Source organism: Cygnus olor, chromosome 1 (assembly GCF_009769625.2).
Source record: "Cygnus olor isolate bCygOlo1 chromosome 1, bCygOlo1.pri.v2, whole genome shotgun sequence".
Classification (NCBI taxonomy): domain Eukaryota; kingdom Metazoa; phylum Chordata; class Aves; order Anseriformes; family Anatidae; genus Cygnus; species Cygnus olor.
This window is the reverse complement of record NC_049169.1, coordinates 156638162-156666136: the sequence shown is the minus strand read 5'-3', so window position 1 is coordinate 156666136 and position 27975 is coordinate 156638162. Positions and strand designations below refer to the sequence as shown.

At 35.9% G+C, this 27975-nt stretch overlaps 1 protein-coding gene across 3 annotated transcripts in view; it reads left to right on the top strand.

The window, feature by feature from the left end:
- Nucleotides 1–27975, top strand: part of GPC5 (glypican 5) — a 767073-nt gene that overhangs the window by 143222 nt on the left and 595876 nt on the right. For all 3 annotated transcript variants that reach the window (XM_040538873.1, XM_040538889.1, XM_040538881.1), the window contains exons 4-5: nt 2493–2626; nt 6664–6789. In XM_040538873.1, coding sequence (XP_040394807.1) covers nt 2493–2626; nt 6664–6789 — 260 coding nt within the window. The remainder of the gene's footprint in view (nt 1–2492; nt 2627–6663; nt 6790–27975) is intronic.

Genomic DNA, 27975 nt, shown 5'->3' with positions numbered 1-27975 from the left:
TGACTGTAAATGCTACTCATTTTCTTTATTTGTTCATTTTAGTTGGAGTAAAACATAAAGACATTTTATTTTAATTTCAAGGAATATAGATACCTGTGGATTCTCCTGCCTTCCTAGGGGAGCAATAGGAATACATATGGAGCAACAAATACATATGTTTTTTCAGTTTATTATAGCTGGAGCTAAATATCCCTTTCCCTTTTCCCCTTTTCCTTTTCCTCTTTCCCAAAGGACCATCACTCACCTCCTCAGAGCCTGTATTAGCTGGTAAATCGCTGACACCATGTTTCTCTGTCCCTAAAAGGCTCACACCATGCACTCTCTGAGAGTGCCAGGACAGCTGTGGCATCTCTTTCAGACATCCAAGGGCCAAAGTTGGCACAATGTACACACCTAACCTATGCCTGTCATGAGACAGATGCTCCTTCCCAAACATCTGGATCTGACGCTCAGTATTTGTTAAACCCTTATTTTTATTCTTGACGAGGCAAAACTTGTTAAAGAGTGTATGGCAAGCTAGGACGGAGGCGACCCAAAACATCAGTTGCTTTGTCATAAAAACTGATCATACCTATAACACTCCCACGCCAGTGTCACTTCAGTAGACAGTATGAGCAAAGTGAGTCAAGTAAAATGACAAAAGTGTTTTTTCAGATTGCTGCAGAGTGGCTGAGGGGGTAGACTGCTGCAGCGGCTGGAAAAATGTTGGGGCAAGCTTGCACAAGAATAGGTGAAGCCTAGAAAGAGCATGCAGGGGGAAGGAGGGAATGGGAGCCCATTAAAAATCAGGAAGAGTGTAGGGTAATCTGCTCTGATGAACAACTAACGGGGGAAGCTGTGGAAGAAGTGTGAGGGAGATCTGAAACTGAATTTGAGGGCAGGAACAAATGTAAGATGCTCTCCAGCAAGACACTGATTCTGATAGGAAATGATGAGGTGAATATTTAACATGATGTGTAAGGTGTATCCTGTTAACCATATGTCGAGAGGCAACTGTAAATTCATGCACCTCATTTGAAGGGAATTAAAGCTACATATTGGCCACCTAAATTAACACACATGATTCACAGTCAGAAAGGGCTGTTCACCTTCAACTTTACTCTCACTTTCTATTCATAAGGCTTATTGATATGTAGTAGTAATTCTGATTCCTTCAGAATTTTTTCTAAGCTAGTAACATTCAACAAGTCTTCCATTTTTACACCAGTTACACCACCATGCATAACAGCAAAGAAAAGCATCAAAACTGCATATGTTCACTTAATTTTAAATTTTAAATATGTATCTTAACCAACACCATATCAGTTTTTAGGCATAAAATTGTGTGATACTCATTAAGGTGTGTAATTGTAACTTGAAATGTAAAATTAATTTTCTTTCTCTGTTCTTGTATTTGGAGATAAAAAATGCAGCAGGGAACGATAATCCCTGTTTTATAATATATGTACACTTTCCTCTTTCTTGTGAAAGCAGTTTGCCTGTGTTTGTCTTTCAAAAACTGTATACCTATTGTAGAGCCCGAAGTGATCTCCTCTGTCCCATTTAAGAAGGTTGACTACTTATCAAAACTGAGTTTTAATAAATCACATGCAGTATTAGTTTTTCAGTACTGCATACGTGCTAGGTTAAAGAAGATATGTGCTCTTCAGTCTGTTTAACATACTGTCTGATGTGATCCTCACCATGAAGAATCTCTTACTTAATAAATATGTATGGCACTAATTATTTTTCTTCAGTGACTAGGAAGACTAATGAGTTATGAACATGAACTGGTATCGTCTATAGCACAAAATGCTCACTATCACATTTTACAAAGAAGAAAATGGGAATTCATGTGAATTTGTATCTATTGACATCTGGATCAGAAAACCAGGCATATAAAATCCCTTGGTATTTTCAACATCTGTGGTCTGAATCATTAAACATGCATCTTGGATCATTAAATTTACATCTTGCAAAGTTGTAATGCAGGTTTCCAACATGCTAAGTGTTCACTATACGCTCTGAGTATCTGTGCTGAACGTGCCATAATAATTCATCAACCCTGAAAGAAATCACAGAGTTCAATACATATTAAAAATGTGATTGGGGTGTAATACAGAAAAATGGAAATATGCTGCTGTTCACAACACGTTGTGATCTCTGAAGTTACTGTCACTGTCTGCATAAACATACAGTTTCTTGATAAAAAGCAAAAAAGCCACATTCAATAAAATACATGTGGTGACTTGCTTATACCCCTTATATTCCTTCAAAAGGAGTGATTTTGTTTGTTCTTTTCTTTTATAAAATGAAATAGAATTGTGTTTACTGCATTCATTATAGACATACTGTTGACAAGTATGATAACTAATGATATTTTTTGTAGCTAATCTTTAGCATATGTCCACAGACTTTCTTTCTTATTAAAATGGACTTAAACTGAATTGAGGGATATGTAATATTTTTTGCTTACATATGTTCTTTCCTTCTTATGACTATTTTTCCTTTAGGTGAACAAGGTATGTGGCCCTCCTGTAAGGAAGCCTGCACAGTCTCCAAGTTGCTCTTTTGATCAGAACAAAGATAATGAAGGGCTGAAGATGTTCTCAAGAGACAGTGAAGAAACCCTTGCCAACAGAAGAAAGTAAGACATTAGTTTTACAGCCAGAAAGAAAGAATAAAGTAAGCCATTAATTTTACAACAGAATAGCTTATATTCAGTGCAGTGGCATGCAATAACAACTGCAAAGAATGAAGCATTTCAGCAACACAGCCTGCTCGGTTACATTTTGGAAAGAGTCATTTTATGACTTTATGACTTTATGTTTTCCAGTATAATGGATGTATGAGTGGGGTCATTTGGGGTGTTTTGAAATATTTGAAAGAGTGGATAACTAAAATATGAATATGAATAAGAATATCAGCTCTATGTGTAAATTTTCAAATTACATTTAAATGGCACATCATTGGGTATTACTGCATCTGTCAAGACCTGATTGTCCCTTTTACCAAAAGACTGTACAAATTGACCAGACAAAAATTATAATGACTTCATTCTTACATACCTTTCTATTGTGAAAAATGAGATAAATAAGTATTTAGGGTTAAGTCCTGGAGTTCTTGTTGAAGCAAATCCTGCAGATTTTTTTCTTTGGTTCTTTAGCCAGTATACAGTGAATTCAGGTGACTGCAAAGACTTAGGTATTTGATTTATATCTGGTTCAGCATTACAGCGTAAACTTTCCCTAACTGTGTAGGAGCTAAGTGTTTAAGCTGGCATTATATTCAGTGGGGAGGAGGACTCAGTACAGCTGCCCACACAACAGCATGAGTTCAGTGCCATTTGAGGATGCCCTAAGGTATCCCAACTGATCTGCTGCCCAGAAGGATACAGATGTCCTGTAAGTTTTGCCATATGCTGCAGCCTTGCGCAGAGATCCTGGATAGCTGAGGGCACCTTAAAGGCCACCAGATATTCTATCTTTAGACAAATGAATCAAGTCTTTAATGCCTGTAAGGAGTAATTGCACTGTAAGGAGTAAGGATAGTATTATTGGTGAGATTAAAGGCTCTATTAATGCAAATCATATGCAAAGGAAAAATCAGAAATTTCATTCCCATCACAGCGTCCACTAAAATACAGAGATGGTTTCTTTGGCCTCTTTTTCTTTCATTTCAGTTTGCAGTGCAAAAGGAGACTGAAATGAGAGAATTCCAAGGAATAATTACTAATTTCTGATGTCTGGAGAAGCAAATGTGCCCCTGAGCTTCAAAGGCAGACCATTCTAGCTAGTGCAATGTTCTTCATGTTCCTAAGCAAGTTTCTGATGTTTACTCATTGCTAGCACTCTGCAAACATAAAATTGTATTCTAATATCTCAATTTATCAAGGGCTGATCCATGATTCAAAAAAATAGTGTCTAGGCTGACCTCAGTGAGATCTTATGGGATACCAGAGGCAGTGGGCAGCACAAAACAATGTTGTTTTCCAATGGTTTACCCCTGTCTGAGAAGCTGGAACCACTTTATGGCTTGCAACAGGCACTACACCAAAAAGATGGGGGATGTAGAATGAGGGGAAGAAAAGTTTTTGAGATCCACTGGCAAAGATTTCAGTTTATCAACTTCATATCATCTTCCCTTGCAACCTCCTGGATCACCTTCTTCCTTATCAGTCACAACCACTTTATATTTGTCTTTATATTCCCATGGGAACTGTAACAATTCCTCATACAGAAGAGCAACTTCAGCAAACCTTACAGCCTGCTTTTAAGGAAGCACGATTCTCCCAGTCAAGCTCCACTTTTTTTTACCTTCTGACCTGCTTACCTCTGGCAGCAGAGTTGCTCTCTGCAACTTTCACAAGCTTTAGCAGAAGAGAATAGGCTTCTCCTAAATGGTGGAGGCTTGATCAATGACAATTATCTTAGAAAAAAACAAGAGAACAAAAGGACTCCATTAAATGTGTGACTCCCGAGAGATCCCGTTTCCTAATTTTTCTCAAATCCACCTGCAGATGAAAGTTTACATGTACATGTACATTAAAGAACAATGCACATGTTGGACTACCTCTGCCTGAACTTTTCCTAAATTATTTTCACCATCAGAAACACCATCAATTTAAACATCAACATCTTAGGCAGGTATTTTCTAGCAGTATGTGAGATAAGAAGAAAAGGAAATTCCACTTTGCTTTAGACACTTAAAAATGTCAGATGAATTTTAAAAATTGCTAAGCAGAATATTACATAATAGCATGCGATCTTAAAACATATATAATGCTTTTTGCTCCAAAACTTAGCTTTGCAGATAGGTTATAACAAGGAGAATAAAATTGTAAGAACAAAAACAAACAAACAAAAACATTGCCAAATAAACAGATAAGAAATATTTGTAGCTTGCACTGTCTGGAATTGCACATTTGTGCTCAGTTGCCTATAATTACATGCTATCTGGTCTAAAAGATGTTGATATGAAAATTGACATTCAAACCATCTGCCCTTCTAACTACTTTGGTCAGACATCTACAGGGGCTGAAATCAGTTATTACTTCTGTATTAACTTCATCTTTGCCTCAGGATGTATCTGCTAATAAACTAAATAACTGACCTTTCTGTTACAACGCAATATGGGATAATATATTGTAGCAGCTGTATTTATTTCCATTTCTGTATTATACATGGATTAATTGTACAGAAGAAGAAATTTCAACTATTTATTATCAGAAGACTTTAATCAGTAGTCTTCATCCAGAACAAAAACACTATGCATTGTCAAAATCAAAATCAGTCCCCCTCCATGGGAAATGGAAGAAATTTGCAAACATATTATGTGTACTATATGCAGTTTGGGGGATGGAACAATACAGGATACAACTATACATGGTTGGGAAAGTGCAGGTGAATCATATTTATATACTTAAAATAAACTGTGCATATACAATTACATGATGAATAGTCAAAAATGACCCTACCTGAGATTTTCAGAGCAGCAGTTTTAGACAGTAATGCACTTAGATCACCTTAAATAATCACAATAAATCTGAATCACGGTGCTTTGTGTAGAATATTTGCCCTACACTTACAATTAAAAAGTGGCTTTTTAAATGGTAGACTATGTGTAATTACTCATGTTTTATCTGTGTTAATTTTGAGTAAGCAAAAATTAAAAATTTAATTCCATTTTAGATCTATTTAACTAAATGTAATGAAACGTCTAGAACTTCTGGAGCTTTTTTTTTTTTTTTTACAGCTCCAGACAGCATTCAAGAAGTTAACATAAAGACAAGCTTGCTGGCTTACAGAGCAGCGAGCACAGCATTTGTTGGTCCCTTTCTTCTTCATGCCTGTGGATCATAGATAACTCAGTATACTGCGATATTCTAAACCAGAATAAATAAGTATTTTAATTTTTCACAGCAGGAATGGATCTTCCAGGAAGAGATTTTTCAATACATAAGCAAACAATTTATAAACAGAAATATCTCAATCCAGTTACAAACATACTAACTAAAAAGTCATTCATTTGTTTTGATTTAAGTGCAAAACCTTATCATTAGCTCTGGGCAACTTGGCAATTCTTTAAAATAGCAATACATAATTTATAACTTAGCAGCATAACACGATAAAATTGATGTCTTTTGGCAGACAGTAATTTAAGTATCCACTAAATATTTAACATCTACATCTTAAACCCATCCTACCTAAATCTTGAATTACTCCATAACTCTCACCAATACTCTTTCTAGTATTTGTAAGACTGTGTAGGGGACCAGTTAGTAGCACTGAAAAATGGATGACATTAATATACACCTGCTTTTTTATTTGCTATGCTTTCCTTTGGATCATTTTTTATTACATTTGTGCAAGTGTAGCATTGCAAGCTGTATCAAAATTAGGCAAGAAAATTTCAGGATGGAGGAAAATAACCCCTGTTCCAGAGCATGAATAAATTGTTTAATTTTGACAATAAGAATATCAACTCTGTAAACTACTGAAATGTGTCAGAGAGAATCTAACTTTGATAATAAGAAATTGACAAATTGATTTAAAACATCATTGGAACCAAGAGAGAACATTAGAAAAAGCATATTCTGTATCTTCTTGTAGACATGCACAACAGCATAACTGCTTAATGTTATTGATTGACACTGTCTATTGTTTCCCATGTTCCTCTGTGCAGAGAATTTATCAGCCACCTCCGGCTCTACAGAGCCTTTTACGGCGGGCTGGCTGATCAGCTGTGCGGTAATGAGTTGGCAGCTGCTGATGGACTCCCGTGTTGGAATGGAGAAGATGTTGTAAGAAGGTACCTTTTTCACTCACTTTTGTCTTTTCTTCTTTATTTTTCATTGCTCTAAATTAGCCAAGTGGAGTCAAGTGCATTGTTTCTCTGGATATATGTCAAAGCCCATTTGAAAAACAAGTCAGCATGGGTTTCCTTCTCTCAGGCATCATCTATAAACAGAATAAAAAAAAATCTCCCTGTATTTATGTGTTAAAGAAAAAAGAATCTTACTGGTCCTCAGACATTTCTGCTTCAAAATTATGGAGCTTAACTTTACACTGGTTAGGAAAAGATGGACTGGCAATTACAAAATATAGTTGGAAAAAATGAATATGGATTTTTCTTTTAAAGGATGATTTTTATAAAGTGCTCCGTGTAATACAGCGTTTGTGATATCAGATAAGCTGTTTGCTTAAAACTTTCTCTGGCTCTGAAGAATGAACTAATCTCTTAATATATGTGGTGTCTCAGGAGAGCACTATAAGTTAAGGCACCGAGATAAAATGTTTTAAAGGTGAAACACATGTATTGTTTTATGTATGCACTAGCTTGGGAGACATCACTCAGTAGCAATGGCAAAGAAGAGATAAAAATAAATTGCTAGGCTCCTGGATGCATATCTCTGGAATCGATATGTTTCACAACTTCCAAGACACTATCATTTGTGAATGTCAGATGGATTTTCAGAGAAATGATACCTGTGTTTTTGCTTTATTGCTCTCATCAAGAAAACAAGCATTTCTCTGAATTTTGTGTGGTGACATGAAAATATTAAGAGGTTCATTGCAATTATGTTTTGTAAAGATCATGCTCTTATTACCAAGATAAGGTAGTATCAAAGAAGGTGGGTAAAGGCTGTAAAGGTGTATTAGTAAAATGGGAGATAGCTGGTACTAATCAGATCAGGCAATGACAGTCTGCATCTTCAGCATGGGTTTATTAAAAGCAGGTCCTGCCTGCCTAACCTTATCTCCTTATATGAGAAGAAGATTATAGGCATAGTAGATGAGGCTGTTGATGTTGTCTACCTGGATTTTAGTAAAGTGTTGGACACTGGTTGCCACAGTATTCTCTTGGAGAAACTGGCTGCTCCTGGCATTGACAGGTGTACAGTTTGTTGGGTGAAGAACTGGCTGGATGGCTGGGAGTCATAGCGGAGTCCAATCCTCTTGGCAGCCAGTCACCCAGGCTCAGCACTGGGTCCAGTTTTGCTTAACATTTTTATCAATGATCTGGATGAGGGAATCAAATGTACCTTCAGTAAGCTTGCAGACAATACTGAGTTAGGCAGGACCACTGAAGATATGAAAGCTCTGCAGAGGGATCTGGATAGGCTGTGTCAATGGGCTGAGTCCAACTGCAAGTCACTCAGCAAGGCTAAATGCTGGGTGCTGCACTTGGGTCACAACAACCTGATGTAGCAGTATGGGCTTGGGGAAGAATGACTGTAAAGCTGCCCAGCAGAAAGGGAGAGGGTGGTCAAGCACTGGAACAGGCTGCGCAGGGAAGTGGTGGAGTCCCCATCCCCTGGTGCTTAGGGACATGGTTTAGTGGGTGACATTGGTAGTAGGGCGATGGTTGGACCAAATGATCTTGCAGGTCTTTTGCAACCTTAGTGATTCAATGATTCTATTTAAGAACGTGGATGTGGTACTGAGACATGGTTTAGTGATAGTACTCAGTAAGTTGGCTTGATGGTTGGACTCAGTGATGTTGAAGGTCTTTTCCAACCTAAATAATTCTATGATTTTATGATTCAGGCATCTCTAAATAGGTTATGTAGGAGCTGTAATGTATTGATTAGTGATGTCTAAGAAAATCGTAGATATCCTTTCAGCAAACAGCTACAGATCTGCTTTTGTTTATCATCTTGGGTAGTCCAATGCTTTGCAAGCACTAAGGCCCAATAAGTGGTGGACCCTTAATACTCTCATTGTCCTAATTTGTCAATAATCTTCTCAGGATGAATTATCCTTTCTTAGATATCTGTATTTCAGATTTAATTGCAACTTTACATTCTGGCTTTTATTTTCATGCTTTTCCCCAAATGAGTTATAGTACTCCTACCAAATGTTTCAGTAAGAATTTGAAGTAAGTATCTTGTAATTACAGATTTCCTAAGAACAAGTTTCTTGTATTCTTATCTTTATACGCATATGGTCTTACTATTAATATGTTATATATTTTCAAAACTATATTACTATACAGTACTATTATATTTTAGTCATTATATTATTACATTGTTACTGTTATTACACTGTTATATTTTAAGAAGTATGATTAGAAGCTTCAGTCCTTGTACATCAATGAAACATCTCATTAAATTCTAGACTACAGTGTTTTTTAAAAGTAATTTTATTTGATTAAAATATATAATTAGCACAATTTATTTGCGGCTCAGCCTAAAGATATGGGTGGTGACAAGAATTCCATATGTTAAATGAAAGACCTCCTGGATCTTAATTTAACTTATACATTTCCTTACTAAGGTATTTTATTTTTATATAAAAATATATATCATTTTTATATTGACTTTGTCTCTAAATTTTAATGTTAACTTAGTGAAAGAGCTAACAGTAGTATGTAGATAATATTTAGAAGTAGAGAGAGCTGATTAAAACCAGAAGAGCGGAATGCTCTGGGTTACTCTAGGTTATCAGCTGGAGCTGAGACCTGTAGATTAGTTTTCACAACTCAACACCTCTACTTGTACACTATATCACGATGCATATTCTTCTGCTTCAGTGGCTGTATGACTGTTTTCTCACATCTGTCCTCTTCCTCCCATTCCTCCCGTTTGTTTTGCCTTGTTACTCAATCAAAATGTCCTATTGTCATTTTTTTTTTATTTTTTTTATTTGTTCGTTTGTAACTGAAGGGGAAAAAAGTCCATCCTGCACATCCTGAAATCGTTTATTTTTTCTTATTATTACTACTGAATTGCTAAGCTATGGAAAAAAGGGCATTCTTATTTTTACACTTAGGCAGTTTCATGTGCTTGCTATGAAAACAAGGCACATGTAACACGAGTTCAGGACAGGAGCACAGATCAAGTGTGTGGTGCCTGGAGTATTCTCTTGGGTTATGGAAAGTCAAACTATGTCTCAGAAACACTTTCAACACACTTAAACAAACAAATTCTGCAAATTTAAACACAAGGAGAATTTGTTCGAGCAAGAAAGGTTCCTAATCTCCTCCAAATATTGTGCTGGAAAATGACAGTTGGAATGGATCAATGAATCAATCAGCTAATTGATTGCATTAGCAGTCAAGCAGCATTGGAAGTGATGGTGTTTGAGGATATTTTGAAGAGAAATGAAGATATCAGGCTTTGGGAACATAGACTGAAGGCAGTGATCCTAACCACTGTACAGACAAACCAATTTAGAAGGGACAAAATGAATAGAAATACAAAAAACAGGGCAAGTGGTTCAAAATCATCTTGATGAAATTCAGCATAAGCCCAGTTACAGGTTTTTCAGGAAAATAGTGGCAAACTTGAAGAGTATTCTCAGGAGCATTATGAGAGCAATCAAGGATCTAGGAAACTCAGTCTACATAAGAGGAATGAAATACCTTAATCTGTTTAACCTGGAAAAGAAAGAGCAATGGGAGAAAAAACAAAGCGCAAGTGGGCTGTTGCTAAGGGGAAGAAAAGTATCTATTATCTGTTTCTATAATGGCTAGGACACATAACATGTAAATTATAATTAAATATTTGAGAGAGATTTCTAGTGGTGAGGATGGTAAACGACAAAAACTGGTAGTTTCGGGTCTGGCATTTGCCTGCAGGAAGATGTTTAAGAACAGGCAAAGCAAGGTACTGCAAAATAATGCATCAAAAAACTATTTTTCCTTAGAGATACCGAGGTGAATTGGATAACCTCTTAGGAGCTCGTTCAGCCTTCGGATTCTGAATCTAGAATTATCTAAATCTTGTGTTGCTCAACTTCTGTTCTCATGATCCTAGGATACTGTGACATTTAGAAGCAATAATGATGTGAGCAGACATCATCTCTGTCTCACACACACACATACACACACTTAGTGAATTTGTCTGTGCAGTGTTCCTGGCTACTCAGGGAGAGGAGGGAAAAATCTGTATTGTTCACACTACTTAAATGTAAATGGATTTTATCTGTTTCGACATTCTTCATCTCTCTCTGGTTTTGCTTTCTATTTAAAAATCATGTACCATTGCTGTTGATGACTGCAATTTTGGCCCTTCCATAGGCTACATAATATTGGTGCATGTGTATCAGCACCTGAAGAGATCACTAAGAATGTTTGCTGTATCTGTGTTTAAAACTGCAAGCAGCAATAAGCCCTGGAGACAGAAGATGGATATGTTAAAAAATAAAAAAATAAAAAAAAATCTTTGCTTCTCTTCTTTCTCCTCTGTGCATTTTTTAGTTTAGGGTTTTAACTGCTAGCTGTAAGACCATAAATCAGATAAATCTTGTACCTTTTGCCATATTTCATACCACCTAAGAGATTATCAAGACTGGATGGGAAAAGGTCAAAAAATAGAAAAGAGGGTATTATTTAAATGAAAGCTTTCTTAACGGTTTACATTTCATATGCTTCAGCTGCTTCCTTTTTGGCTTAATACACATATATTTTTTAAATAACCATAATATCATAACAATTCGGCCCTCGACTCTGAAACTAGAACTTGTTCTGAGTGTAGCCTGTTACATGGTGTAGGTTCACACTTTTATCAAAACTGAGATAAGAATCCCTAAACTGCTGTATTCATGTTATTTAAGAGAAGAGAAGAATTCAGTTGGAAGGGACCTTCAACGATCCTGTAGTCCAACTGCCTGACCACTTCAGGGCTAACCAAAAGTTACAACATATTATTCAGGGCATTATCCAAATGCCTCTTGAACACAGACAGGCATGGAGCATGGGGCATCAACCACCTTGCTAGGAAGCCTGTTCCAGTGTTTCACCACCCTCATGGTACAGAAATTTTTCCTAATGTTCGGTCTGAACCTCCCCTGGCACAGCTTTATGCCATTCCTGCATGTCCTGACATCATTTACGAGAGAGAAGAGACAGGCACCTCCCTCTCTGCTTCCCCTCCTCAGGAAGTTGTAGAGGACAACGAGATCGCTTCTTAGCCTTTTCTCCAGAGTAGACAACCCAAGTGTCCTCAGCCTTTCCTCACAGGACCTGCCTTCCAGCCCTTTTACCAGATTTCTTCTCATTCATGAGATGGTTTAACTGACATTTATACATTTTTGGTTGTCCAGAGCACATGGCTAGAACGTGAACAGGGATGAATTAAAAGTCCACAGAGGAGAGCTGAATGTAGACTTTACATCTTGAGACCAGTGATTCCACTGAAACAAAAATAGATGTGAGGGAAGGAAATAGTAAAATTATGCATGTTGAAGGACTCAAAAGTAATAGGGATTATTAAAAACAGCTAATCAAGTTTGGAAGGAAGAGTTTCATATGAAACACATATCAAAAGTATCCAAATTAAGAAGAATTAAACAGCCTGATTGATTTTAATTGCTGAGCAAGCTGTTAGAAAATGATTATAATAAGCATCTATCATCGAAGAAATGTTTAGGTTTAGCTCAGCTCTTATGCTGGGGAAGGAATTTTCTCCTTAGACTCTTAAATATTCTGAAACAAGAGTTCAATCCCAAATTAGTTCTTAGCCAACAAAAGCAGATAAATGGTGATATAAAGAGATATAATGAATTCCTCTTAGTTTTCTTCTATATGAACTAGCTCTCACATCATATTGAGGCAGAGGTGAAACTACTATGGAAGGCACCACTTGCAACCTATGCAAAAAAACAAAAGAACCTGAGCAAATTGAAATGTAAGAATAGCCAACTGTGGCTTTTACTGCTTTGCCTAATATGCCATTGTCAACAAGGACCAACAACAGATGCTTAGAGAAAAGCAACTGTAAATTTGTGTTTCCTCATAACTGGCGAATTTGGCAATGCCTGCCCCAGAACAGTGAATGTTCAGTCTTCTCATGAATCCATGAAATCTTAGCGCCGACAGCATTCCAAAACAAGCCTAGCATTCTAAAACTAGGAATTGGAATCAGAATTGTTCACAGTTTTGTTTTGACCTCCCATTGAAAGAAATCCAGATGCCTTTAGTCTGAAATATTTTTGTTTTGAACTGCTGCAGCCCCCTTAGGGATACTTGGAAGAGAGGTCACCAGCATATGGCACCTGAGCTATAATGAAGAATGAAGACATCTAACCTGTAAGAATATGTAGCTCAAAAGGTCCTCCCTGAATTCAGGAGAATTTTTTCATTCCAATTTATAAACTTGCATTTGGAAAAGTGCTGGTGTCAGGTTATATTCGATGTCTAATCAGCAATGCCATTAGTTTTACCACTCCCACCCACAGCCCCAAAAAGAAACACCATTAAGTTAATATTGATCCTATTTTGGTTGTGAGAATGAGAGGGTCTTATGACATTTTTTTCTGTCATCACAGAAAACAAAAGACATTTATATTTTTGTCATCAACGTGTAATTCAATAATAACGATATTTGTCTAGTTGCTGGTTTTCTGGAAGTAACTTTTTCTTGCCTTTTTTTTTTGAGAAACTTGAAATATTATTTTTACATTATCTTAATGAATTTGGGAATTATAGGGGAGGACATAATCTGAACTATTCCAGAGAAAGGCAAAAAACAGAAGAAAGAAAAATACTGGTTTGATAATAGATTGTATAAAAACTATGTAGTTTATGTAAAAGCTGAAATTCTGAACCCTTTGTCAGTTGTTTTTAGGAGATCCAAGTTTGATATTAGGTGAAAAGTGAAATGTTATATAATTCCTTTGTTTACATTAATTGTGGGCCTTGTTCTCTATTTTGTCAGGAAGTATACACACGTAATAAATCATTCCTGCTTTAATAATAGTAATGTCAGTTTTCAGTATATACTTAGATAAGTTTCATGACATTTCAGAATAGAATTTATTTAATTATTTAAAAGCAGAAAAATATGTATTGCATTTGATTATCTGTAAATAAATGATCTGGTTATCCTTCTGTTTACTTGAGCAAATGCATAGTTTTCTGTACTTTTTGTCATTTGTCATGCACAGCAGAAGTTATAACGGAAGGGTTCTAATGCTGGGTGAATTTATTTTTAATAAGTTGGCAATAACTTTCAAAATGTATTGTCTTTTAAACTGAAAAGCATGATTTGAGCTGTGTTGAATAACTGCTAGCATATATAAAGTCTGAAAGATAGACAAGAGAAAGAACAGTGACCAAGGGTATTCTAAGAGTTTGAATTCTGGCACTATAATACCTTCATTCTGGAGTGTTTTGTTCTTTCATTTTACACAGCCATAAAGCAAACAAACAAACAAACAAAAACCCACAGATTTACTCCAGAATTTAGCATTAGAGATCTGTTGACTATTAAAAGTTCTTCTAGGGAGTTCAGGGCCACTTTACCATAGTTTGTGAAATGCAACAATGGAGGCAAAAAATCTGTCATCTGTTTTTTTGTATAGTAAGGTTTGACATTATTACCAATGAAAACTCATGCTGCATAGTTCAAAAGTAAGCCTAACGTAAAATAAATATGAATCATAGCTGATTATACTTGACAGAAGATTTGTGTATTTGTGCCTTATAAATATAGTTCTTATAAATGAAATACAATCTACTTGGATTAAACTTTTATATACACGATACCTTTCAAGTAATATATTTAGTGATATTTTACAATAAGACCCCTTGCACAGTGATGTTCTGAAGCATTTTATATTTTTAAATGCAAATTATTTATCATCTCTAGCCATGGCAATGTAATTCAACAGTTCTCACTGAATTATTTAAACAATATTTTGGGTTGTGAAAAATCTTCTCAGGGGTCCTCTTTTCACTGTAGTGTTCACAGCAGTCCTGAATAAACACTGCAGGTTTACTAGTCCAGGCAGGAACCTTTTGAGTACTTATGACTGCGCAAGTGTTCAGGACTTCAGCATTTGCAGGTTTTCCTTCCCACCTTTGTAAAGGTATGTTTCATTAGCTAACGACTTTCCTCTCGACAGAGTTGTAGGTCAGATTTTCAATGAGCATCTTGTACTGACTGGATCTATACTAGTGAAATTTAAGATTCTGCTGTTTATTTTATTTTACTTATTTATTACATCTCCACAGCAGGCCTAGTTACTTCTGTTATCCTAAATCAGGATTGATTTTAGAAATCTGGAAATTGGTCAGGAATCATATGAGAAAACCACTGATTTTTCCTATATGTCTAATTGTGAAATTTGCAGTAAGCTGTTCTCAGCTCTTATATTGGTATATAAGAGCAATTTTGCTTTGTAGCCCTATTTTGCTGGGTATTCTGTAAATTATTATGTGTAAAGTCTCATTTCATTAATGTCATTTATGTAATACAGTTGATAAATTGGTATTATTGTAATTTTATTAATGCATTCAAAGAATGACAGTTCACTTTATTTATTCTGTAAATTAGTATTATTCTTTCCAATTGTATCAAATTATTCTTGCTGCTTTTGTAGTTAAAAGAATCATTATTTTCTCTTTAATGAATTAAAACTAATATGCCATTCACAACTGTGAGTCCACGAGCAACTACTTCAAAAGTACAGGGTTGTCTGGTCTCTTTAATAAAAGTTACGATTTCTTGCCTACCTTAGCAGCTCAGCTTCTTGTATTCCTTTAGGATTTTATGATGAGAAGCACAGGTCGGCCTGTATTCATTAAAGTAACCATTTTGTTGTAGCTGTTGCTGTTCTAACACTGCATTCTCAAGGTCTAACTTCAGCACTTGTCCAAATGCGGGCACTCGGGGAAAATTATGCTGAATTAATGAAGGCTGTGAATTTAGAAATCAGTGATGTTAACTCATTTTTGACTTAGTTCATTGAGTGACAAAACCAAATTGAAGACACTTTGATTCAGAAAGAATTTTTATTATGAAGGTGTGGTCTCTCACACAGAAATGTAATGATGTTTTGCTAGCCCATTTAATGTATTTGCATCTTTAATATATTCTATGTGATGTTTTGAGTTTAATCTTTCCTAAGTAAAAGAGACACCTTTGCTGCATGGCTTGTAAAAGACATAAGTGCCAGCAAGCCCTTCCATCAGACTGTTAGGACTCATTATGTATATTTAAGAAAAAAATATGCCTGCAGGAGGAGGAATTGCACTATAGCATCCTGCTGTGTAATACTGCTCTTCCTAATAAGTATCTACCAAAGGAATCTGAGGGTTGAGTCTCTGTCATGTTAGTTTTTAAACACATGCTTTGGCAACATTAATGTCTTATGTTAGTAAGAGCTTGCACCGTTGAAATTTGTGGTATTCTTCATCTCTTCTATTCCAGGTGCGTGTGAAGAAATGCATACCTGAATTGGCCTTTTGGCCTTTCTCAGTAAAGAAATATGTGGGCCTTTGCAGGACTCAATTCATTCAGTCTTTAAGTAGTTGGATAGAAATTCCTAGAAGGTCATGTTTCTCTCCATTGGCTATGAAGGGCATCAGTGTAGATGTCTAAAGGTAGTGGTAGAATTTATATTGTCTAAGTCTAAAACATCTAGAATCTTAGATGTTTTTCAGCAACAATACAATATATCTACACTGAGATGAAAAACCAAAATACCCTAAACACTGGGTGTTAAACCTGGGAGGTTGATCCAAACCCATTATGCTTAAGTCTTTGAGCTATTTTACCAAAATAGATTTGATCTATATTCTAAAAGTAATATATAGCAGTGCTGATCAGTTTCTGATAGTACTGGTCTTCTGGTTAAATTGATGTATGAAGATAACTTTGGGATAAAAGTGTGCAGGACCAAGCAACACTAGCTCTTTCTCAGTAACTTTGGTCAAAGATGAAACATATTCTTGAATAAGGTATACAATTTTATGTTTTGCATAATTTTTTGAAGTTGTTTGTTTGTAAAGGTTAAATAAAATTAGTAATGGATCTGGAGAGACTTAGAGTGTTTTTGGAAAGAATATAGAAATTTCCTTTCACTTTCCCTATATTTCCTAAGCCTATTTTATCATAGACAATCTATGATTTTCTCTGTAGGAGAGGTTATAGCATCTAGAACTCAGGTCTTAAATTTCCAGTTCTAATATAGTGTTATGAAAATTGGTATGTTCATGTCCTTTTATGAAATATGATGACAACAATATTTGAGGGAAGCTTATGTTCCTGTACACAAGTATGTTTCTACTCATCCTCCTATTAATATGTCTCACTTTCATATCCTGATGTCTTTAAAATCTTCTCTGAATCACACATAAGGACAGCAGTAACAGAGGAAGTAATAAGCCTATCCTATGTTGCAGTCTAATAAAACTGCATTTTTTTTTTTTGTTTAGTGAAATATTTCTGGAAGCTACAAAGATATCATGGCAGATACCTAAGATTATTGCTTTCAGTTCAAACATCAAAGCAGCATATTATATTCTACTTACAGAAGAATAGTATATTATTAGTGCATCCTGAAGTCCTTGCAGAGAAGCTGTTTGAAGTAATAAAAACTAATTAAAAAATCAAACAAATAAAATCTTTTGATATAAGGATGTTTCATTTTCCATTCAGAAGTATTATAGATGTGGTCAGTTAACAGGTGGTGATACCATATGGTAGAAGAGCAGTACTGAACCGTACAAGAGTTCTGAAGAGCAGCTAATGGAGAAAGAACGAATAAATCATTACAGTTGTTTTTTGAGCAAAGGTCTTTTATATTTGCAGATTATCACTATATTTTCCTCAGTTCCTTGAACAGCAATTCCAAGATCAGGGCAACTGGCTCTTGATTTCATGCATATCTAGCTCAGGAAAGATTTGACTATGATCCAAACCAACGAAAGCTCATTCTGGAGTACTGCCCTTCAGCCTTTTGACAGCACAGACTGTACTTAGAGATCTTGGCAGTACTCATTTAACTTCGAACCCATATTTTTATATCTAGAGAATTAGTGTTTCAAATGAGAATTTTTTCCTAGCCATTTCAAGAGTTGATAGGTAGCCTGTGCCACCTCTTCTCTACTTTTAATTTCTTAGTGAAGGGGAATATATTTGAGGAATAAAAAAGTTTGGTAGAACAATGAGAAGTTGCTTAGACACTTGTGAAAGATTGAAAAAAAAAATTCAGCTCATGCTTCAGTCGATACAGTTGATTCTTTTGGTTTCTTATCTTTATAATGCCATATTTGAGTATACAAAGGAAGACTTTGTTTTGGGAATGAAATTCAAGTGACATTTTAAGCTATGCAAAACTGAGGTGTCTTATCTGGACTCCCTGAGTCTGTATAGTCAATGGAGTGTGCCACATCCTGATTAGTGCTTGTGGACTGCCTGTTTCTATCCATTGTAATCACTGGGAGTGAGCCAAGATGATCAGTGCAGAAGAGCTACATGGCTTAGGTGATCTGAATCATGCCCTCACAGAGATGCAAGTCAGATGGAAAAAGGTTTGCACCGTAAAAGGACAAGCAGAAAGAATTCCAAACATATGTCATGACTCTCAGAAAGAGAGTACAGAAATGGGCTGCTTCTACCCTGGGCCTCAGGGAGCTGTAGTTAAAGGTGTAACACTGTGCACCATACTCAGTCACCAGAAGATGACCACTGAAGGTAAAAGAAAAACAAGTTTTGTGAACATCAGCAGAAGCTCAATGAATTGCTTTTCCCTACATCCTTCTTTCAAATTCCTCTGCAGGAGATTTGAACTCCACTGTAGAGAAAGAGCCACTGTGGCAGATGCTTCAGCACTGCCATTGGAACAGTTCACAGAGATAGACAGAGCACATACTATGAGTCAAACAGATGCTTATGATTGGAAAAACTCTTGTCTCAGCTGTGTACACAAATTAGAGTGGAAGACATGAAGAGAAGCCATATGTAAAAAAGATCCTGCACTTGTTGTTCAAATGAGCAGTTTTCTCTAATACTTCCATCAAATTTTAAACTGTTTGGGATTAGAATTGACATAAACAGGAAATAGACCTTGAGTATAGAAAAGTTAGCAGTTAGTATTGTTCTGCATAAGCAAGATTATCATTTCATAGGGCAGGAACAAATTCTTTCTCAAGGGACAGGACAACTCATGTCCTAGGAAGTCTCATCTGATAAATACACAGCGTAATTAAGCACCACATTCATTTTTCTCATTTTTTATGTGCATATAACATTGTCCTGAGCTAGTGCATTTAAACTTTTGTGTATCTGGGAATAATGCAACTTCACCTGTCAGTCTGCAATGAAGAGGTACACATGCATACTGTAGTCAGAATTACTTCTTTATTTCTTTCTTTATTTATTTATGTCAGGAACGTGTTGAACATAGCTAAATTCACTCTACTGGGGAGAGACATGTCTCTGCTTTTCAGGAGACATGTGAACTTAGATAAATTCCCCAGTTGAATTAATTGTGGGGAGATTAACTTGGGGGATAAATGAAATCCTCAACTGAAATCTGTTGAGATGATCAGACAAAAGTAGAGATTTCACCCTGAAGTCAGCTTCCATTTGGGGAAGATAAGCCTGCGGACTGGCATTGTCAAATGTAGGTTCCAGCTGTGGGAAATTACGCTAAAAGTCTTGAGGTTGGCTTGTAGTTGAAGGGAACAGAGAAGCACCTGGAAAGCTAGAATTCCGGTAAGGCATGATATCTTTATTACCCAAATCTGTCTCTAAATATCATTGCTATTCTATAAAACTTTACATTTAGTAAAATTAAAAATATATATTTTTCTGCCTTTACCTTAGTTTTTCTCTTCAGATCAAACAAATTATATCTTGATAAGGTCAGAAACAACTTTCTGCTGGAAAATTTTGTTTCCAAACAAACAAAAATCCAGCACCAAAATAGTCACAATGAAAATAACCCTTGACAAATCCACATTAAAAGCTATTATGTTATGCCATGTTAAAATTAGTGTTCCTATTATCTTGAGACATGTTTTCCACCTCCCTGCTGCCCACTGAACCCCCACCCCCAAAACAAAACAAACTAAACAACAACATAAAAAACACCACACAAGGACACCAAGAGAATAGTGACAATTATAGGTTCTTCTGAGACACTATGGCTCTGTTTAAATGAGATCACTTTCCTGGAGGATTTGGAGATCTTAACTCCAAAACAGATTTCCAGCTTATAAACTGCCAAAAAGGTGAATAGGCAATAGTTCTTCACAGTTGCCAACAATAAATGATTTCTGTCCAGCTAACTTAAAAATAAAGATATTTATTCACAGAGCATGTAGTTAAATCACAGAATCACTGTGCTGAGATAGTGTGGAAACAAAAAGTGTACCTGGGTTCAAAGAAGGGCTAGACAAGTTAATGGAAGAATTCATCAATGACTATTGATGAAGTTATGATTTAATTCTGCTTTCTATAAATTGCCATAAACCAGGAGACAATACCAAAGGAAGAAGAGGGAGAAAGTGTAGTATTATGTTTTTAACAAGTTCTTGCTGGCTAACTTTAGACAGTGGTTGCTGCTACTAGATTGAAGCTTGCTGAGTGGAGATATTTCTTCAAGAATTATTCTAACTTCTTGTCCATGATACTGCAGTGAACCATTCTCATCTTGCAAAAAGAAAAAAAAAAAAAAGGTTATTGATGGGCACTCGAATATAAAACAATTTAATCTAATGATCAAGAAAACAATTTAATCTAATGATCAAGGCCATCCTTGCTATCAAGGCTATGCAATGTCCTGCTTTTCAGCAATTGCTCAGAATTGGGAATTGAGATCCAGAGGTGATAGCAGAAATGTTTTCAACTCTTAGAGGCTTCCTCACTGTAGAAACATTTTTTCTCTTAATTTCATATAGTACAAAGAGCTCAAAGTTATATATAATTTCCTGTTATTTTTCTGGAAAAAAAATGCCTGTGTGAGTTTTTTTTCCTCCCCTCTCTCTAATCTGGCTCCTCCTCTCATTTTTTGAGAGAGAAATTGCATTCTGCAGTTTAAACAAATCAGAGACATAAGATCTGTTGTTCCCCACCCCACCATTTGCATCTTACATTTTCCTACTACAAATTCAAGTGACTACTAAAATTATTTCTTTTCTAAAAGAACTTGCAGAACTGTACTCATGATGTATGTGACAAAATGCTTACCAGAAATCAGCATTACTTTCAAGTACTTCTAATGGCAACTGTAGTTCATATTTCGTGACACTATTAGGACAAATCACAGAAAAACAGTTAAACACAAAATGGGATTTTTTTAGGGCTATTTTAGTACTTATTTGAACCTCACCCTGATGAGGCCATAATCATTCACCATTGTTCGAGGTTTCATTTTTTTCTCATGTTCATAGCATGGAAACTGCAACAGCAACAGATGCAAAAACTTTAGGTAAACCTTTGCAGCGGTGGATTTCTCGTTTTGGCGGTCCTCTGGAGAAAACTGTTCATTCTGTTGCTGGATCCTAGGTTGCCACCCAGTGGAGAAGACTGTAAATTCTAGTTGCTGCAGAAAGAAGCTTCGTTACTCACATGGAGGCTGCCTTTATTATGCAGGGTAAAAACTCTGGGTGGCCTTCAGTAAATACAGTACTTGTACTTGCTTTTGTTGTTTTCAGTAGCTTTAATTCAGCTTTAATTCAGATTTATAAGGTGAACTAGTAATAGCACAGCATCTTAAGTAGAAAACCTCCAGGGTTTACGTGTATTCTCTACATCTTTCTCAGTTTTGACCAGTGTGTTATATGACATACAACATCCTAATTCAACAGTGTAGATCCATTTATATTAATATTAAAAAGTGATTAATATGGCAACGGATCAGAGCTGTGATTTGTAGCAGGGTTTTGAACTCTACAAAACGATCACATTAGTTTCAAGATTTTTTTTTTTTTAGTTATGCCATGTGCTGTTAAAATCTCTCTAACACAGATGCTGAGTGGTGATTTCATTTGGCCTTAGCTACGTTTAAACAACCAGTTCACAGCTTTGAGGAAAAAGCAATACAAAATAGGTTTCCAGTTTATATTACTGAATCATCTGACTCATTCTGTACTCACTTCACTGAGTGTTTGGAAAGCTATACAAAGCTAGTTAGGCAAGTGTTGGCAACCACCAGTATTTAAGTAGTATATCATGAGGAAATACTTGAAGTATTTAAAGGAAGAAAGACACAAGATAAAGTTGAATCGACCTACAGGAAAAAAAAAAAAAGAAAAGGAAAAAAGAAAAAAAAAAGACAAAAGCAAGGACACTGGTCACTCTAAGGAACAAATATGGAAGACTGTGACTAGTAGCTTCCGTATCAGAAGCAATTCCTGAGCAGCCATCATTCTGCCCTGGTCCATGAGTCCACGGGTTTCCAGAATAGACCAAACACAAATGAAATAAGATGATGGCTGAATCTTCACTTTGGAAGTCTGCAGTAGGCCATTGCCATGACCAAAGCCAAGTTACAAAACACAATCTCAGAGTGTTTTCTTTCTTTAGAAATTCTGAAAGCAACAGAAATTCAAACTCTTTTCAAATTGTCCCTCATATATTTGCAGCTGAAAGGCAGGCCCATTCTCTAGTCTGTTACTAAATGACCAGTATTTCAATTTTTCACATTATTCCCCCAATGTCTTTGTTTGGAGAGAGGAGCGGAGGGCAAGGCTGATTCTGCCTTCAGTGTCTCATGTAGCCCTTATGCCTAAATATATGTTGTTTGTTTTATGTCCCAAAAAATGCAGACTGCTTTTTACTTTTAAAGTAAAAGAATGCACAAATTGCAACAGTTCAGGATTCCAAAGGGGATTTTTTTTATTTTTTTTCCACTTCTATGTAGACATTTTTTATTGCTCAGGTCACAGAATCACAGGAAAACCTGGGTGAGGAAGGGACCTCTGGAGATCAACTTTCAGTTCAAGGCAGGGCCATAGGCTTGACTTTGTCAAGTTGACTCTTGAATATTTTCAGTGACAAGAGATTTCACCACTTGTCTGGGCAACCTATTCTAGTGTTCAATTCTTTGCACAGTGAATAATGAATAATGTTTTCTTATAGACAAGTAACATTTCCCGTAAGCAACTTGTGCCTGTTAACTCTTGCTCTGTCTTTGCATCCTTGGAAAAATAGTATCCCCTTCTTTTCTTGTACCTACATTTTAGAAACTAAAGTCTGAGATGAGATCCCCCCGAGCCTGGTCTTTCCTAAACTGAACAAACAGTTCATTCAGCCTTTCTTCATATGTCAAGTTCTCTAAACATCTTGGTGGCATCTTAATGGATTCACTTCACTTTTCAGGCCTATAAAGGACCATATGTTGCCATGACTTTTGTGATTATTTGTTTGTTTTGCTGTGTTGTGGGTTTTTGTTTGTTTATTAATTTATTTTCTTGGATGCACCTTGAGTGTCCTGAGTGTAATTTGGGAAAGGTAATAAACTCACATTCTGAAATTGCTTATCTCACCTTGGTCATAGGTTCCAGTATTTTTGTAAAGCCAGTCATTTTGTTTATTTTTTAGTTGCCAGAACTAGTTACCTCCTTATTCAGTTTTCAGGCATTTTTAGTTCTTGTTTTTAAGATTGTAATTGTGGGATAGCATTTTGGGATCTGGGCTTAATGTTTTGATTTTGTTTTTCCCCTGTATGTTTATAATCTCAGCTGTGTAAAGTATGGACAGTTTTATTAATGTTTGATATACACATTTGTATAGTAGGATGCAGTTGAAAAATTAAACAGTCAACAGCTAAGAGACAGGAGAGAAAGGAGAAAAAGAGGAGAAAAAAAAATCCACCCATTTTAAATTTGAAGTAGATGAGCAGGAACTGGAGGGGAATTATTTCCTCCTGATTTAAGGACATGTTACTGACCTGCTTTCTATGTGAAGAAGCAGATACAGATGCATCTAGAGTAGCATTTTAATTTGGATCAGGAGTGTACTTTTGAAGGAAATCTCTCATTCATTCCTTGTTGCTGCACTTCAGTTCATGTTGTGGAGTGGTTTTAGGCAAATAAATTGGATTCCTTTCTGAAGAAACTCAATTGAAAGATACGACTGAAGATTGCACCTAACACAACCTAACTACTAATGAACATTCAGTCCCTTGGGATTAGAGTAGATCTAATTGGAAACATTCTCTCATCTCCAAATACAAGTCTTGAAGATATAGAGTCCTTTGTTTTTACAGAAACAAATTTCTGTAAATTTGTTGTTACACAATTTCACTCCCTACTGATTTTGGACATAGCCTCACCATAGAGAATTGTGTATGTTGGGGGGTGGTAGGAGAGCAAAAGGGAGGAGGGTGAATTGCCAGTACAATGATTTAGATTGGAGATAAAATAGTACCAGTTCCACAGGGGAAAACCTCTGTACAAAACTTGGCAAACGCAGGCACGTGAGGGGGATTACCTAGATTTCATTCAAAAAAGAAAAAAAAAAAAGTGGGGGAGCATGTGTCCTAAATATATTTGTATTCAGAATATTGCCTGTTTATTATTCAAAAAATTGTTATTTAAATTGATTATATATAGTAATTAATTTTTTTTTTAAAGAATCATGATACCAGGGTTGAGAAGGGAATTGTTAAACTGTATACTAGATGTAAAGGCTTGTAATTGTTTGAAATTACAATGTATATACCAACACAGACCTTTTTAATGAGACATGATGAACTGGGACATACACTGCAAGGGTGGAAAATAAAATGAAACAGTTTTCCTCCAAATGGAATACATGATTGGTTGTTTCAGTGGGGCAATCATCATGTACAAGCCGCTGTAGTGGGATGTTTTTCTGCCTTAATTGCCCTGTCAGTTACAATTAGAGGTGTTAATATAGCTGTGAAATGCTACAAATTACTTGTGGCTTTGCTCCTTGTGCATTCTCAGCCTGTCTTCTGTAAAAAGATATCAAAGTGACTGAGATTTCTTGCTGAGTCTGTTATTAAGGTTTGCTTGTTATACTCCCTGGGTACAGACACTCACTCAGTGTGGGTTCCATATTATGGGTGTAAAGATGCCTGCAACAGAACGGTTTAATCCTTTAAAGTAAGGTGAAAGATCTTCAGGTATCAGGCATTTTTGCTGAAATTGTTGCAGATATAACAGGGATTCATTTAGTTGTACTGATTAAGAAATTACTAGTTTTACCAAAGTTGTTATGAGTATGAAAATCTGTGATTTTCACAATCTTATCTGTGCTTTGTGATAGGTATTTGCCATTGTTTTTCTGTTATAATAAAGGAACTGACATCTTTTGAAATCCTACTGCTATGATCATCTGGAACAAAGGGATCGTCTTAGCAGAGCAGAGAAATTTTTGACTGTTGGGGGAAAAATGAACTTGAAAGTGGGGCACCGAAGATAGTGATTTGCTAGTGCTTTCATTTCAGTAAGCAGTATCAAAAGGCTACCTGGTCCAGCACTAATAAATAAAGCAAAGAAGACAAACGGAATGAATGAATGCTACAATGCTATGTGATAGCTTGAGGAAAAGATAAAATGCAGGAGATTCATATAAGGGTGTCCGAATGTGCTTGGCTGTGTGGTAGGTTAGAACTATTTTTCTTCCACTACTGAAAAGACAGCAAGTGCAGACTAATAGACTTTGTGTGTATGTATTTTGAAACAGTTGCTTTGCATTACTGCAGTCATACAGATTGCATTGTTTTTTGAAAAGTCAAATATCTCTGTCGCTGGATTGAACTCTCTAGTATTTGTTTCAGAGGTGAAAAAAATCCTTGGACAGTGGGATGTTTTTTTCCTGTTGCCCCAAATCTTAGAACAGTCATCTACAGTGAGGGGCACTTTAGTGTAATCAAGAGACCGATGACTAGAAAAAGTGACAGGTAACCTTTTTTCTTTTCTTTTTTTTTTTTTTTTCCAGTTTTGAAGTGTGTATACTGCTTAGTGAAACGATATCAAATGTCACTAACTGTTGTTGTTGGTTGTTTCTTTGAAATAACAACTGATCAATGAAACTCGTCATTCATAAAACAGCATTTAAAGTGGGATTCATCCAGATTAAGTAGTTTCTCCTTATGATATATATTTATTCTTTTACATGTTCAGTGCAAGCCTCTTGCTAAAATCTAATGACTGTAAAGCATGAGCACTCAGATCTTTTCTTTCAGCCAGTGGTTACAAGGGGTGAGGTAAAGATTTGAAATATTTTGAAAAATGAAAGAAAAAAATTAATTTTTAGTCTTCTAAGTCTTTAGTGGTTTTGAAAGAGAAAGGTTTTTATAAATTTTGAAGGCAATTGCATATTTGTATGATTGAGTTTTTATCTTATATATCTTATCATATAATTTTTCTTTTTCTAATCTTACCCCACAAAATAAGCAATTGTTAAAATCGTGTACTTGTTAAGAATTGTGAAGACAAACTTGTTGATATTTTTTTAAGCTATGTGAAGTACATTACTTGATAAAATTAGAAACTATTAAGTCTTTGGTTTTTGAATAAAATTGAATATACATTATTTTAGATACAGGGTTGACAGCAAGATATGTACATATGTATTAGCTTTGTGTACCTGCTGACACATCTGAGGAGGAAAAAAAAGAAAATTCTATAAACTCAAAGCATTTGTATGTTCACCAAGTATACGAAAAAGATTGTAACACCGGTAGGTATATATAACATATCAGTTACCAAAAAAAACCTTATTAGATGAATATGTCATTCCCATATATGTGTGTTTGAGTGTGCGTCTTCTTAGTGCATTATCAAAGACCAAGAAGAAAATGTCTGGCCCACAATATGTAGAAATGAAAACTACCTAACATTGTAAGTTTTTATAAAGTTTAATTATAAAAATATCTCAATATTTTGAAATAGTTCTTAGGTGCAGAAAGTGTTTTGGGGCCAGATTGCTGCACTAGGCACATCGCCATAAAAACACTTAATGGAACAGTTCTCTTTCATGTTGAGAGGGAAATGTTTCGCAAACTGGCATCTCTGCCTACCTCATCCATGTGGGAAGAAGGAAACAAACTCTTTTTCTTCTCTAAAATCTGGGTGTGAAGCCTTCTTTCATGTTCTAGGATATTAATTCTCTAGCCTAGTCAGAGAAGCAGATTAAGAGTCCAAAAAGCTACATTTTAATGGTTCCACAAGATGGATGTCCATGTGCTTCAGTTCTTGGTATGCAAGCAGCGGGAACAATGGAGAATGGTTTTAATCTCTGGTTTAGGCATCTGACTTTGGGCTTTTTCCTAGACTAATTTTAGGCTTCCTAAGTAGCAAATAGAGCTGGACAGGCTCTGCAGGAAGGTGGTTGGGAAGACCTGAGTTAAGCTGCTTCTTTTGAAGTCAGTTTGAAGAAGCACCTACCTCTCTCTTGTGATAACATAGGAAGCCTTGCCCAAATCCCCCAATTTGTCTTTCTTGCAAGCTTCCTTTCCCTTGTCTTTGTCATCTGCTTAAATTCAGACCATGAAAAGGCATTTTGGAAGGTAAATGCAGTCAGAGGAATACTGCTGAAATCAAAGGAACTGCTTATGTGTGTAAGCACACACAAAAAAAGTACTTGCAAAGCTGGGGTGTTAGATAATGAAGTCTTTGAGGAACAAGCTCTATGTTTGGCAGAGTTATTTGTTAAATAAATAGTAAGCAGCAGGCTCTACTTTTGCAATCAATAACCGTAGTATTTCTTTTCATGTTTATGTTTAGATAAAAAATGTATTTATGCTGAAATTCCTGCAAAGATTGACTGAAACTTTAAAAGCCACAGTCACTCAAATATTTTACATGTGCTTTTCACCAGAGGATGACAGTTTTACTTTTGTGTAAAGGGTCTTATGATAAACAGAGAAAGAACTAGACTACTGTATTTCATAGATACAACTGTATCTATAAAGAATTTCCAACCGTATTGCCATATCCACATGCATATACAGACATTATTTCTGTTTATTTCACTCTACCGTTTCTGATACTGGACAGTTACGCTTGACCTGGTTGTGATCACTAGAGCAGAAGATGATTGACTGCAGCTTTTACCCCCGTCTCCCTTGTATATGTAGAAGGAAACTATTAAAAGACCTATTCAAGGTCAGGCACAGACTGCAAGAGCTAGGATTACTGTCAAACTGGAAAATCTTTTGTATAAAATAATAACTGTTTCCATATTTTTTCTATTATTCATATAAAATTAGTATACGTTCTGTATCATTTTTTCCCCTTTTGAATCTGTAACTTGGCTGTTAGCCTGCTGACAGAAACCACAGGTTA